The sequence below is a fragment of the Marmota monax genome, unplaced genomic scaffold (genome assembly GCF_021218885.2).
Source record: "Marmota monax isolate L192 unplaced genomic scaffold, Marmota_monax_Labrador192_F-V1.1 WCK01_AAM20220418_F8-fsc00046, whole genome shotgun sequence".
NCBI lineage: Eukaryota > Metazoa > Chordata > Mammalia > Rodentia > Sciuridae > Marmota > Marmota monax.
The window spans coordinates 9856020-9871979 of record NW_026692486.1 but is presented as its reverse complement, the minus strand read 5'-3'; the positions used below and the strand labels follow the sequence as shown (position 1 = coordinate 9871979).

The 15960-nt window shown below is 38.1% G+C and overlaps 1 protein-coding gene across 1 annotated transcript in view; it reads left to right on the top strand.

Moving 5' to 3' along the window:
• Positions 1-926: 926 nt before the first annotated feature.
• The window catches only part of Mcoln3 (mucolipin TRP cation channel 3), a 36244-nt gene continuing 21210 nt past the window's right edge, over positions 927-15960 (top strand). Inside the window, exons 1-3 of the mRNA XM_046443260.2 lie at positions 927-1075; positions 10416-10645; positions 14035-14202. Coding sequence (XP_046299216.1) covers positions 10418-10645; positions 14035-14202 — 396 coding nt within the window. The 5' untranslated portion in view covers positions 927-1075; positions 10416-10417. The remainder of the gene's footprint in view (positions 1076-10415; positions 10646-14034; positions 14203-15960) is intronic.

Below are 15960 nucleotides of genomic sequence, written 5' to 3'. Positions count from 1 at the left end.
GCCATATCCCCAGCCCTATTTTGTATTTTATTTAGAGACAGCGTCTCACTGAATTGCTTAGTGCCTCATTTTTGCTAAGGCTGGCTTCCTGAGCCGCTGGGATTACAAACATGCGCCACAGCGCCGGGCCTCTGACAACTCTTGATACAATTTCCGGAATATCGTGCTAAGGAAATTTACTGGCATTTACAAACTTACCTGTGGCCCCAAATAACGAAAATCAAATAAATAAATAAATAAATAAATAAAAATAAAAAAATAAAGCAAATCCAAAATGATTGTAATTAAAATCAAAGTTCCTGATCCATTCCTGATAAGGAGTAGACTAAGGTTAAATTCATGAAAAAAAAAAAAAAAAGTTACAGTTCAAAGTCACTTTAGGTGCTTCTAATCACATTGTTTCTAAGAGGCTCCCAGGGCTCTTCGTCCCACTGCCCAGCCTCGAGAAGAGTCCAGTTTATAGTCTTATTTTCATGGTACTTGTCTGAAGAACCAAGGAGGGCACAAGGCTCAGGCTTGATGTCTTATACTTCAGAATTTCACCTTGTACGCCAAAATCAGAATGACAGGCCTTGGAGTGGACTGTGCTCTTACACGTGCTAGGTGCTGTTCATCCAATATTGGGTGTAAGTCCTACAAATCACTGGAGAGGAATGGACCAGGAGGAGTGGCCCTGGCCCCTATGAAGCCCGAGCCCAGGCACCTGCACCACACCATGAAGTAGGGGTGTTTACTATGAAAGCAAGGGGCGTAAGGGGAGAGGGTGCCAAAGCACTCGGACAGCACCGGAGTCCTTCAGAGGGCTGCTTTGTCCACCTGTCCTGCTAAACGGCTGCCCCAGAAAGGGCGTGGAAAAGAAGCTGAGCAGTGGGGAGGAGGGTCACGGGTTAAAGCGGCCAGGGGAGGGAGGATGCCAGGCTCACGTTGGACTCTGGGCGGAGCGGAGCCTCAGAGGCTGCTCGGACAATGCGCTGACATGCAGCACGCCCCAGCTGCTGAGCAGATTTGACGCCTCCTCGCCCAGTCGCTCGGTTGTTCCCCACTGGGCAACCCCTCCTCGCGCCGGGAGCCACAGGTGAGCCGCACCAGGTGCCACCCTGAGGCATCAGGTGTCGTGGGAACAGCGCTTCGCGCGCAGGGAGGGACCACTGTGTAGAGAGCTGTAGGTGACGCAAAGCTGGAGGACAGGGCTTTTGACGCCATGGAGGGCACAGAGGTGGGAGCGGGGTGCGAGATGCAGCTGTTTGGCACAGCACCAGTTCCATCGCTGGCTAAAGGTCAGTTAGTAGCACGCGCGGGCTGGGGGTAGGGTCCCGGTCTCCGGGGTCCCGTGGGTTCGGCGCGCCTGGTCTGGGTTAGCCCCAGGTGGTAGCTGCGGCGGGTGAGCTCGGCCCATCAGCTCCCGCCAGGCCTCCGCCCACTCAAAAGCCAGGGTCCAGGACTCCGAGAGCAGAAAGCCACCTCCGACCCAGAGTCTCTACCCTGAGAGGCTGCACTCTGCATTGACTTCCTGGAGCTCGGGGATGGTCTTGAAGTTGCTCAGCCTGCTGCTAGTAACTCGGATTGTCCCTTTAGTAGAGGCGTGTGGTCAGGGAGTGGAATTGGGTCTACAGTGGGTCTCGGTCCTGGCGGAAAACAGCTGCCAGGGGAGCTTTAGCGGGCTAAAGAGCTTAGGAGCTCACAGGCCGACTGCTCTGGGTCAGCGCGGCATCTCGCACCTCCTACCACCTCACAGAGGAGTAGTAACGCTTGTTGCTGAAGTTTTGTGTCAGGTGAAATTGGAAAGGTTGAATCACTTTGTCACCAACTCAGAGGCTTTCACCATTTACACAGATTCCCTATCTCTAATTTCCTGCAGCTCAATCCAGTTAAGCCTCTGACAGCTGTAAATCAGTGATTTACATGTATCAGAGCATGCTTCATACCTGGGATAGACTTTTTTTTGTTGTTGTTGTTTTATTTTTTTAAATACATGACAGCAGAATGCATCACAATTCTTATTACACATAGAGAACAATTTTTTTCATATCTCTGTTTGTATATAAAGTATGTTCACACCAATTCTTTTGATGGGGTCTGTGCATACCTTGCACTCCTAGTGCCTTCCGGGTAGATGCAAAAAGTAGCTGCCAAGGTGCCTTCTGCTACTGGGGATTCCAGCAATTTGCAGTTAGCAAACTGCACCCTCAGGAGAGTTTTTGAGACAGGTAAAATTAACGTTTGCAGCCAATTGAATGAACCTCCTGTCTTTGTGAACGTAATGTTTGCTTCCGGAGCAACTTGGTGCAATGTGCTAAATAAATTAATGGTGGTTGGCTCATGTTCTCTCTGTTCCTGTGGGTTATTGTTACACGGTGTGTGGCTGCCTTGTTTAAGGTTTCATCTTCTCCATACCAAAACGGAAAGAGCTTAATGTGCTCTTAACTCTGTAGTCCATAAAAATATTATTAGCAACTTCGTTTTTATGTTGGTATTCATATGAAAATTTTATCAACATAAATCATCTTTGTAATAAGTCCTATAGTAAAAGTCTTCTTAAATGCTGGCTCAAATAATTTACTTTTTAAAAGAAGAAAATTAAATGTTTTGTTTGAAAATAAAAGATATTAACTTTTTTCTCTCTCTTTTGTCTTAATCTAAGAATTATTCCTCATCATTACATTTTATCCACAAACGTAAGAGCCACACTTTAATAAGTTCTATTACAATTACTTCATTTTGAAGGTACTGCATATGCTACTTGGTAAACATGCTTTATACTTTATTCATTCAGCGATATCCTTATTAATGTTTCTTATTAATCAAGAGTTTAAAAATGTTCCCCATGGCTAGCTTTTATAACCAACAACTATTTCTTGGAAGTGTTTGGGGTTTACCAAGAATGTTGGAATCCAAATCAAATGTGGTTTCTAGACTTAGAAAACAGTGTGGTACCTAAATAGTGACTTGCCAGGTAGTGTATAAATGTAGGTTGTATTATTCCCCCTTCATTGCTGTTTGTATAAGCTATGAAAACAACAAACAACCAGTCTTTCTATTCTGTCTGGAAGGATTTTACTCTCTTGGTGGTTTGGGATATTTTATTTTGAACAGGTTTCCATAGTATCAAAATTAGTTTGGGGGAAAATCCAAGATAAGTCCCAATCTTTGGAGTGACTTTCTCCATTAGTTTGGAAAAGCCACCTCACCCTTTTCAAAGTGACAAAAGAAACAATAGATATCAAATACTTTGAAAAGTAAAGTGTATTATATAAATATAAGGTCTGCAGTGAAAAGCAGAAACAAGTGATGGGGCTAGTTGGGAATTGGACTGCAACTGAGTAACTGCTCTCCCCTTTGTAGAACATCTCAGTTCCCTGAGGTTCACAATGCTCTGAAGAACCTTATTGGCTGTTTAGAAAACTGCCCTATCTGCTGAGGGTAGAGGGTAAGCAGAGGTAGACATTATGCTAGAGCTTTATTTGCATTTTTATTTAATGCTTGTTATAATCATATGAGGGTAGATATCATTATTTCTATTTTACAGGACAGGAAACTGAGGTGTCTGAGTGACTTGCATCAAGTCACACAAGTGTCAAATTGTAGAATAGAAACCAAACCAGATCTTGCTTCTCTACCGTACACCCTATTACCTACCACTCAGCGCTTTTAAACTTAAAAAAAAAAATTTTATTAAAGTTTTAGTTTCTCCCCAGAGAAAAAGTGACCATATCCACATATACATAAAATGTTGCATGTAATTTCAAAGTCCACCTACACTCTGAAGTTCTTTTTTTTTAATTCAGCAGAATGCATTATAATTCATTACATATACAAGCACAATTTTTCATACCTCTGGTTGTATATGAAGTATATTTACACCATTTGTGTCTTCATAAATGTACTTAGGGTAATGATATCCATCTCATTCCACCATTTTTTTTTACCCTCATGCCCCCTCCTTCCCCTTCCACCCTCTTGCCCTATCCAGTGTTTATCTATTCCTCCCAGGCTCTGCCTCCCAACCCCACTATGAATCAGCCTCCTTACCAGAGAAAACATTCAGCATTTGGTTTTGGGGGATTGGCTAACTTACTTAGCATTATATTCTCCAACTCCATCCATTTACCTGCAAATGCCATGATTTTATTCTCTTTTATCACAGAACAATATTCCATTGTGTATATATACCACATTTTCTTTATCCATTCATCTACTGAAGGGCATTTAGGTTGGTAAACAGTTAAGCTGTTGTGAATTGTGCTGCTGTAAAAATTGATGTGGCTGTGTCACTGTAGTATGATGTTTTTAAGTCCTTTGGGTATAGATCAAGGAGTGTGACAGCTGGGTCAAAAGGTGGTTCCATTCCCAGTTTTCCAAGGAATCTCCATACTGCTTTCCATATTGGCTGCACCAATTTGCAGTCCCACCAGCAATGTATGAGTGTATATTTCTCCTCACATCCTCACCAACACTTATTGTTGTTTGTGTTCTTAATAGCTGCCATTCTGATTGGAGTGAAATGAAATCTTAGAGTAGTTGTGATTTGCTTTTCTCTAATTGCTAGAGATGTTGAACATTTTCATATATTTGTTGATTGATTGTATATCCTCTTCTGAGAGGTGTCTGTTCAGTTCCTTGGCCCATTTATTGATTGGGCTATTTGTTTTTTTGGTGTTTAGCTTTTTTGGGTTCTTTTTATACTCTATAGAGATTAGCGCTCCTTCTGATGTGCAAGTGGTAAAAATTTGCTCCCAGGATGTAGGCTCTCTATTCACCTCACAGATTGTTTCTTTTCCTGAGAAGAAGCTTTTTAGTTTGAGTCTATCCCATTTATTGATTCTTGATTTAAATTCTTGTGCTATAGGAGTCTCATTAAGGAAGTTGGGGCCTAATCCGATATGATGGAGATTTTGGCCTACTTTTTCTTCTAATAGGCTCAGTGTCTCTGGTTTAATTCCTAGGTCTTTGATCCACTTTGAGTTGAATTTTGTGCATGGTGAGAGATAGGGGTTTTATTTCATTTTGTTACATATGGATTTCCAGTTTCCCCAGCACCATTTGTTGAAGAAGCTGTCTTTTCTCTAATGTATGTTTTTGGCACCTTTGTTTAATATAAGAAAACTGTAATTATGTGGGTTAGTCTCTGTGTCCTCTATTCTGTACCATTGGTCTGCCAGTCTATTTTGGTGCCAATCCTTGACTTTTTCCAGTTTTTAGAGGGAATGCTTTCAATTTTTTTCCATCTAGAATGGTGTTGGCCTTAGGCTTAGCATAGATAGCTTTTATGATGTTGAGTTTTTTAAAAAATTTAATTTACTTCTTTATTTTTATGTGGTGTTGAGGATTGAATCTAGGGCCTCACACCTGCAAGCACTCTACCACTGAACTACAACCCCAGCCCTGGGTGTTGTATTTTGTTGAATGCTTTTTCTGCATCAATTGAGGTGATTATATGATTCTTATCTTTAAGTCTATTGATGTGATGAATTACATTTATTGGTTTCCGAACCAACCTTGCATCCCTGGGATGAACCCCACTTGATCATGGTGCACTATGTTTTTGTATTCGATTTGCCAGAATTTTATTGAGAATTTTTGCATCTATGTTCATTAGAGATATTGGTCTAAAGTTTTGGTTTTTTTTTTCCTTTGATGAGTCTTTGCCTAGTTTGGAATAAGGTTGATATTGGCCTCATAGAATGAGTTTGGAAGTACTCCCTCTTTTTCTATTTCGCAAAACAATTTGTATAGTATAGGTATTAGTTCTTCTTTATAGGTCTTGTAGAACTCAGCTGTGTATCCATCTGGTCCTGGGCTTTTCTTGGTTGGTAGGCTTCTAATGGCATCTTATATTTCCTTGCTTGAAATTGATCTGTTTAAATTGTGTATATCATCCTGATTCAATTTGGACAACTCATATCATATGCCTCTATAAATTTATTGATGCCTTCCATATTCTCTATTTTATTAGAGTACAAGTTTTCAAAATAATTTCTAATTATTTTTTGTATTTCTGTAGTGTCTGTTGTGATATATATATATATATATATATATATATATATATATATATATATATTTTTTTTCCATCACGTATGTTTGATTTGAGTTCTCTCTCTCCTTCTCTTTGTTATCATGGCTAAAGGTTTGTCTATTTTTTAAATTTATTTCTTCAAAGAGCCAACTTTTTGTTTTGTCAATGTTTTCATTTTTTAAAAAAATTTCAATTTCATTGATTTCAGCTCTGATTTTAATTATTTCCTGTCTTCTACTGCTTTTGGTGTTGATTTATTCTTTTCCTAGGGCTTTGAGATGTAGTGTTAGGTCATTAATTTGTTGACTTTTTCTTCTTTCAAGGAATAAACTCCATGCAATGAACTTTCCTCTTAGTACTGCCTTCATAGTGTTCCAGAGATTTTGATATGTTGTATCAGTGTTCTAATTTACCTCTAAGAATTTTTTAATCTCCTCCTTGATGTCTTTTGCAACCCATTGTTCATTCAGTAGCATACTATTTAGTCTCCAGCTGTTGGAGTAGTTTTTATTTTTTATTGTATCATTGATTTCTTTTTTTTTTCATTGATTTCTAATTTCATTGCATTATGATCTGATAGAATGCAGGGTAGTATCTCTAATTTTTTGTATTTGCTTTGTGGCATAATATTTGGTCTATTTTAGAGAAGGATTCATGTGCTGCTGAGAAGAAAGTGTATTCACTTGTTGAAGGATGAAATATTGTATATATATATGTAAGCTAAGTCTTAGTTATTGTTTATTATTGAGTTCTATAGTTTCTTTGTTCAGCTTTTGTTTAGAAGATATATCCAGTGGTGAAAGAGGTGTATTAAAGTCACCCAGAATTATTGTGTTGTGATCAATTTAACTCTTGAACTTCAGAAGAGTTTGTTTGATGAACATAGATGCTCCATTGTTTGGGATGGAGATATATATGTATATATATATATATATATATATATATATATATATAATTGCTATGTCTTATTGGTGTATGATTCCCTTGAGCAGTATGAAATGTCCTTCTTTGTCCCTTTTGATTAACTTTAGCTTGAAGTTTACTTTATTTGATATGAGGATGGAAACCCCTGCTTGCTTCTGTAGTGCCTATGAGTGATATGCTTTTTCCCAACCTTTCACCTTCGGTCTGTGTATGACTTTTCCTATGAGATGAGTCTCTTGGAGGCATCATATTTTTTTATCCAATCAGCTAGCCTGTATCTTTTGATTGGTGAGTTTAGGCTATTAACATTCAGGATTATTTTTGAGACATGATTTGTATTCCCAGTCATTTTTGTTATTTAATTTGACTCGGGTTTTCCTTTGATTAGCTTTTCCTTTAGTGTAATTCCTCCCTCTGCTGATTTTCATTGTTGTTTTTCACTTCTTCTTCATAGAATATTTTGCCAAGGATGTTCTGTAGTGCAGGTTTTCTAGCTGTAAATTCTTTTAACTTTTGTTTATCATGGAAGGTTTTTATTTCATTATCAAATCTAAAGCTTAATTTTGTTGGATACAAATTTTTTGGGGGGATTGGCATCCATTTTCTTTTAGAACTTGATATATATTGTTCTAGGATCTTTTAGTTTTCAGGGTCTGGGTTAAAAAATCTGCATATAACCTAATTAGTTTCCCCCTATATGTAATCTGATTTTTTTCTCATGGTTTTTAATATTATATCCTTATTCTATATGTTAGGCATTTTCATTATAATGTGCCTTGGTGTGGATCTGTTGTGGATTTTGTACATTGGTATCTTGTAAGCCTCTTGAATTTGGTTTTCTAATTCGTTTGTGTTTGGAAAATTTTCTGATATTATTTTATTGAATAGATTGTTCATTCCTTAGGTTAGGAACTCTATGCCTTCCTCTATCCCAGTCACTCTTAAATTTGGTCTTTTTATGCTATTCCATATTTCTTGAATGTTCTGATCATGATTTCTTACCATTTTCACTGTGTAGTCTACATTCTTTTATATATTTTGTCTTCATTATCTGAGGTCCTATCTTCCAAGTGGTCTAATCTGTTGGTGATGCTTTCAATTGAGCTTTTTAATTTTGTTTATTGTTTCTTTTATTTCAAGGATTTCTGTTTGGTTTTTCTTTAGAACCTCTATCTCCATTTTGAAGTAATCTTTTGCTTCTTGTATTTCCTTATGTAGCTCTTTGTCGAAATGATCTTTTGCTGCCTGTATTTGCTCTCTTATATCATCCTTTATTTCACAGAACATTTTGATTATGTTCATTCTGAAATCCTTATCTGTAATTTCATCTGCTGTGCTGGCCATGGATTCTAGTAATGTGGTATCTTAATTTGTTTGGGGCACTTTCTTCCCTTGTCTTTTCATATTGCTTCCTTTCTAGCTCTGTTGATCCTCCCCTGTAGGGTTCCAGTACCTCACCTTTGAGGGGAAGGACAATGTTAACAGATCCCAATATACACAAAATACCATCTAAAAACAAATAGTTGTTATTAAGACATTAAAGTTTGGTCACAATGTACAGAAATAGTGAATTCAATTATTATCTACAATATAATCAGTAGGTTTGTAAAAAGGTTTACAGTTTCTAATGGTGGACAAAGAACCAGGGGTGAGGTATAGAGAGATATGCTGAGGAGGTATGAGATGAGGATACAGAGTTATTATATCTTAGGAAGTGTGAAAGAGAAATCTAAAGAAGAAGATTAGTAACAGGAGAATAGAGAGGTAATAATTTGGGGTAGACAAGTAAGTGGAAAGTCAGTAGAGTGCCTAAGACAAATACACATATATATTAAGAAAAATTAAAAAATGTTAAAATAGTAAAAATTGGAGGAAAAAAAGAATATATAATACAACTGTAATAAACTATTTAGTCGTCTCAGTTCTCAATATCCTAATTCATGCAAAATACTTGGTTTCACATATGTCAGGGATGTGAGGGTGGGAGAATAAAGGGGAAGAAGAAAGAAAAAAAATATCAAAGGAAGAAACCAGGACTATTTTGGTTGGAGATTAGTCCTGCTTTCCTTCTCATCCAATAGGTGGGGATTTCTGTTCTTAGTTGGTATCTCCACCCTCAGGATGGTGGGGGTTACCAGGGTGTGAGGTTTGGTCTTGGGTACAGGGTACCTGGAAGTGGGGTATAACACCATCATCCTGTTGGGAGACTGTACCTCAAGGATCTCCTTTGAAGTCTGCTCCTCTGATGAGGGTGCCGGGTCTCCTCATCTCATGTGGACCTCACAGTTCCTGCCACCTAAATTAGTCTCTAAAGTGTATCTCCCTCACCCTCTCCCTTTCTACTTCCTGATCAGGAACCTTTCTCTCTGGGGGTCTTGTGTGTTGCACTCTGGTGGCTGCGCACCTGTCACAGAGAGCTGTTTTGAATTGAGCAGTCACTCTGCTGAGTTAGAGGCTGCTGGGGATTGGGAGGAATTAGAAAACTATGGGTACCTGGCTATTGGGTGTTTCAAACTGGTAGTTTCCCTGACTAAAGATGGTGATGGAGGTGACCCATCATGGAGGCTGCTGCTTTCAGCAATGGGGTGTTGGGTCTGATGGGGGGAGCCCGGTGATGGCTGTGGCATGCAGAGTTGTGGCTATAAGCTTTCTTCAGAGCCTGTGATGTCCCCAGGTGCAGGCAAGCTACCTTGAGTAGGGGACTATGGAGCTAGCTGCTAAATCCCAAGATGGAGGCAACTGGGGGAGCCCCACATTAGTAGATGGGGGTCCACATGGAGTGGCGGCCAGAGTTCCTGCATGTGGGTAACGGCTGAGTGTCCTTTGTGGGGGTGGTGCCTATGCTGGTGGTTCTGCTAAGGCACCTGCAAGATCTGTATGGGCCAGTACTTGGAAGTCCTTTTCTAACTCTGAGGGCCTGGGCCCTGTGCAGCACAGTGGCTGTGATTCCTGTGCAGGATCAGCTGTGGAGGGGTCCTCTACCACTCTCAGCTAAAGCAGTATTCCCACTAGTTGAGACCCAGGTCATGGATGACACAGAATGATGCCTCCCTCTGGCCAGCCATCTTGGATCCCCAGCCCTGTGAAGTTCTTACCCAGAATCTCAGGACTCCAATCTTTGCTCTAAGTATATCTGTTACTTAATGAGATAGAGAGCATATATCTATCTATGTGTATACACACACACACACACACAATACATAATACATGCATATAATCTTTTACTGATAGGAGCAGCTTTTGAATTTGATAACTTTCAACAAGGTGGAAATTCCCTTAGTAATAGAAATAAATGGAGAATGTGATGCCTTGTATTTTAATTGATTCTATAAGCATATAAAGTGCAGTTTAGAATAATTGTGCTTATTTGATACCAGACCTGTGTTTGGACTTCTTCATGAACTAACCTGAACTCTCAAGCAACATGGACTTGTGCTTTCACTCACCTACTAGAGCTCTTGTTTATCTTCTTCCCTAGAGATGGAAAATCCTGAGACAGGTATAAGTAGCTGCACTTCTCATGAAGAGGAAAATCGCTGCGCCTTTAACCAGCAAACATCTCCATCTGAGAAGCTTCTGTTAGAAGACCAGATGAGGCGAAAACTCAAATTCTTTTTCATGAATCCTTGTGAGAAGTTCTGGGCTCGAGGTAGAAAGCCATGGAAACTTGCCATACAAATTCTAAAAATTGCAATGGTGACTATCCAGGTAAGCAGCTCAGATCACAGGAGTGAGTTTGGTAAAAGCGTCTTTAAATAGCAAGAGAACAATGGAAAATAATTTGTAAATTCACGCATAATGGAGAATAATAAATAAGGAAACATAGGATCTCAACCTTTTTCTCCTTAAAATTAGTGAAAAGCTTTGGCTTTTTTTTTCTTTTCATCTTTCATTAAACTGTAATTTTAGCCATAGATCTAATTGGTTTTCAGGGATTGACAATTTTAATATTTGGATTCCAATCAATAGGTTTAATAGTATGTGTATGTGTGTGTGTTTGTGGGGTGATTTCTAAATCAGCCATGGAAACTAGACATCACCTAACAGGAGGACTTCCTTTTCCTTCCTACTTGGTTTTCTGGACATTTATCTCTCTTAAAAAATGTCATGGGTTTCTTCTAAAGGCAAGTTCTTGGATTCTCACAGCCCTGTGACCATGAGAACTATGCAGAGGGAGAATGTGAAGTTAAATGAAAATTGTCATAGCCAGTGAGAGATGGAACCATTTTAATTAATAGGGAAATTTTGAATCTAATTGCCTTGACATCTTTTAAATTTCTTTGAAAACCATATTTTGTGATGCCTATATATAGTAGTTGTAATTCATTCTTTTGAAAATATGTTTTCCTTCTGATGAGAGTAATTATCTCTTGTTAAAACCATAGGGCAGGGCTGGGGATGTGGCTCAAGCGGTAGCATGCTCGCCTGGCATGCGTGCGGCCCGGGTTCGATCCTCAGCACCACATACAAACAAAGATGTTGTGTCCGCCGAAAACTAAAATAAATAAATAAATAAATATTTAAAAAAAAAAAAAAAAAAAAAAAAAAAAAAAAAAAAACCATAGGGCAGGGAGTGGGGGGGAGAAAGGAAGGAAGAAAAACAAAACGAAACAAAACAAAACAAGCAGATGCTAATGGTGAAAGTAGATGATAGGTTTTTTTCTTTTGTTAATTTTTGCTTTCTCTTTTTGATGGACAACTGGTGTTAAAAGAGAGATTTGTGAAAAAAATAAAATCCTGACATTTTTAATTTTAATTGCTTTGTAACTGGGAGACACCAAGGGTAATTCCTATAATCCTATGAAGTTGGTAGAATTCTTGCATGAGTTTCTAATACTGGGGGTTATGTTAAGGGAAATGAACATTTGGATGATACTCTGTTCTAGTATATTATTTTACTTAATTCTGACAAACCATTTTATTTAAAATTAATAAAATACTAGCATTACTCATATTGCAGAAAAGGAGACTGATGCTTATAGTTTTAAAAAAGCCAACATGGCTAGCCAGTGGCAGAATCAAGACTTCAGAGGCAGGTGTACTCTCTCTCTAATATTTCACCCTCAAAACAGATTCTGGATTCTCAATATAGTATTTGTCAACTTTGAATTGAACATCTTAATTTCCAGGTGCTAAAACAATGTGTCACAATAAAGTTTATCTGTGTTGTTTTGTATATAGGGGACTATGTATCAACTAAATGAAAGTATTATTGCTTGAAAAAATAATAATAGGTACCACACTGAGTATTTTCTGTAGACCATACTAAATATTTTTATAGATATCATCATATTCAATTTTCAAAACAAATTGGAGGTGGGTAATGGGATCTCTATTTTACACACAGGGCACTGAGGCTCGGTGTGACAAAATAACATGTCACAGTCAGGAAACTGGAAGAATAGAACTGAGATTCAAACTCAGGTTTATATTCTCTAACTCTTAGGTTCTCAATGCGCTTTAATCTTTTAGGGAGTCCATCTAACCTTCTTATAATTAGTAGGGTGGTCAACAAGAAAATTGGCCAGTGGTTTAAGCCTGTTGGTAATAAGCATGTAAAAGGTGTTTAGGTGAGCTTTTAACAAGAAACTTAGGGTTTCTTTATTGTAATGTTTCTTTACTAGTACTTGAGCAATCAAACAAATATCACATAAAGGCAACTTTGTCACTGAGCAAATGAGGGTGTCATGGTGACAGTTTATCTCTTTTTATAAAAAAGGAATCTTTCTGTTAAGTTGGAAATATTTGTGTTTGTAGCAATGATAGGCACCCTCCTAAGAATTATCCTTTCCCTTTACCTGGCTCAGTCTCTGAATTATAATCTCAGTCACTCTTACTCTTGTCTGTCACCAGGCCCTTCAGGGCAATGACCTCATTATGTCCTCAGCACCCAGCTCAGTACTGGCATGTGGAAGGTATTCATGTATTTGAATGAATTGGTAAGAATATCCTGGGAAATCTTTGGAGACTTTTTTGGTCATCAAACTATCATCTTATTGGAATTTGAATGAGGACATTTGGCTTAAAGAGGGTCCTGAGGAATGAGAGCCAATTTAGGTGGAGGGGATGAACGTGTGGTGTTGGTCAGACATCTTAATGGGAGGAAGAAGGGAAAGATTTCTCAGTTTCTTTGCTGATGGAGCACTGCATTGCTTTGCATAGTGTAAAAGGGTAGAGAGAGCTTAGATTTAGTCTCCTGGGTATGGGTTCTAATTTGATTGAACACTTACTAATGTTGTGGCTTGAAAAAGTTGTTTAACTTCTCTGATCCTTTATGAACTCATTTGTAAATTTGTTATATTAGGGACTATGCTGAGGGGTTGGTTAATTAATATGAGGAAAGTTCCTGGAATAGTTTATGGCACTATTTTATAGGTGCTCAGTGTTGCTCCCCCTTTCATATAAAATATTCCCTGACTCACCTTGGGATCTAAGTCTTTTTTTGATACTGAAGATTGAACCAGGGGTGCTTTACTGAGCCACACATCCCCAGTCCTTTCAGACAGGTTGCTAAGTTACTGAGGCTGGCCATGAACTTTTGATCTTCCTTCCTCAGCCTCCTGAGTTGCTTTGATTATAGAACATGCCACTATGCTGGCTCAGAGTACACTTTCTAAATGGGGAGCCTAGGGGAGAGGGAGAATAGAGTAGATATTGAAATAATTTGGGAGAGAAGAAAAGATGAAAGAGTAAAGCAAGCTTTGGGGTATGATTGAAAGAGTTTCTGTTACTATGGCAGCAGAGCAGTGAAACAGATTTTTGTGTGTGAACAATTGAGTTTCATGTGAAACTCTGGAGTCAATCCTGCCTAAATATTAAGAACACATTATATTAATATACTTTAACTTAGAGATGAGTTGAAAGGATATTTTTAAATATTAGTCTTATTGTCACCATTTTGGAAATGAAGCCTAGGAATATAGTTTGGCCATGGGACTTGGACTTTCTTACCATGCAGTATCCAGCAGCTGCAAACCTCCTTGGTATCCTATGGAATTCATGGAAACTCTCGTTTGCTGTTCAAGCCGCTGTACTATCTGCCTCCACTTTTTCTATTCAGATTTTTCCCCTGCTTACTGTTTCTTTTTTCTTTTAAGCTGGTCCTTTTTGGACTAAGTAACCAGATGGTGGTAGCTTTTAAAGAAGAGAACACTATAGCATTCAAACACCTCTTCCTAAAAGGCTATATGGACCGAATGGATGACACGTATGCAGTGTACACACAAAATGATGTGTATGATCAGATCGTCTTTGCAATGAACCGGGTAAGTCAATGAGGGAAAGGAACAGACTGGGAAAATGGTAGCCATATACATCATAGAAACTGACCCTTAAGGACAGAATGGGAATAGTTTCATGTGGAAATGTCTTATGTATAAGGTCATTTTAAAATTGTCTTTTAAAAAGCATTGCCAATAAACATTTATGAAACTAGAATTTGAGAAAAGCTTTTGTTTAGCACTAATAGAAATAGATACTTTAACGACTTAATTAAAAGCTTCAGAGATAGGGCTTGGCATGGGAACTTCAAAGATTTTAAATGATTAACCATGAGCCTGATTAAAGTTTTCATTAAGTCTTCAGAGCTCCTGTTTGCAGAGGGCCTCAACAAATAGTGAGATTATTAACTTTGCAGAGTTTATATAGCAATCAAGATCTGAAAGTTCATTTAAAATAAAGTAAGGCTTTAATGTCATATATTACAATGATTTTATTGTGCTATCGACTACCTGTCAAACAAAAAATAAAATTGTTTTTGATACTGGTGAGTCTCTAATCATTTTTTTTTTCTAGAAATAGTACTTTAGCGAGATCCCAAGTATCTTATTTTGTAGCTGAAAGTGTTCTTGAAGTTGGTATTTCCAACCTGGGTTAGTTTATAGCAATGTTTCATAATTATTACAACTCTTCTTCAAAACATAATTTTAGTGTGATTGTGACTCTTCATTTTCTAGAGACAATCTATGCACTGTGATGAAAAATTGTTAGAATAAAATACGTCTTTATGGCATTAAGATTTTGGTTAGCATTGGGAGTAGAAAAATTAGTGATAGAAATAAGTTGCATAAATTGTTAAACAAAATTACGTCCTACAATTTGTAGGGAAGAAATAGCATAATGCTCAAGCGATTAGTTTTTTTCCATTTCTCTTTTTATTTATTTATTTTAATTAGTTATATATTATAGCAGAACACATATTTATTCATTGTACACAATTGCAGCACAACTTTTTATTTCTCTGATTTTATACGATGTAGTGTTGCACCATATGTGCAGTCATACATGTACCTAGGGTAATAATGTCCATCACATTCCACCATCTTCCACCTGCCCCAATACCTACCCCCCTCCTCTCCCTCCCCTCTGCTCAATTCAAAGTTCCTCCATTTTTCTCATGCCTCTGTCCATTTGGAATCGGCATCCACTTATCAGAGGGACCATTCAACCTTTGGTTTTATGGGGATTGGCTAACTCCACTTAGCATGACATTCTCTTACTCCATCCATTTACCTGCAAATGCTATAATTTTATTCTCTTATAATGTTGAGTAATATTCCATTATGTATACATGCCACATATTCTTTATCCATTCATCTATTGAAGGACATGTAGGTTGCTTCTACAGTTTAGCAATTGTGAATTGTGCTGCTATAAGTATGCTGGTTTTAAGTCCTTTGGGTATAGACCAAGGAGTGCGATAGCTGGGTCAAATGGTGGTTCCATTCCAAGTTTTCTAAGGAATCTCCATACTGCTTTCTAGATTGGCTGCACCAATTTGCAATCCCACCAGCAGTGTATGAGTGTGCCTTTTCTCCCCACATCCTTGCCAACACTTATTTTTGTTTGTATTATTGATAACTGCCATTCTGACTGGAGTGAGATGAAATCTTAGAGTAGTTTTGATTTGCATTTCTCTAATTGCTAGAGATGTTGAACATGTTTTCATATACATTTGTTGATTGATTGTATATCTTCTTCTGATAAGTATCTGTCCAGCTCCTTAGCCTATTTATTGATTGGTT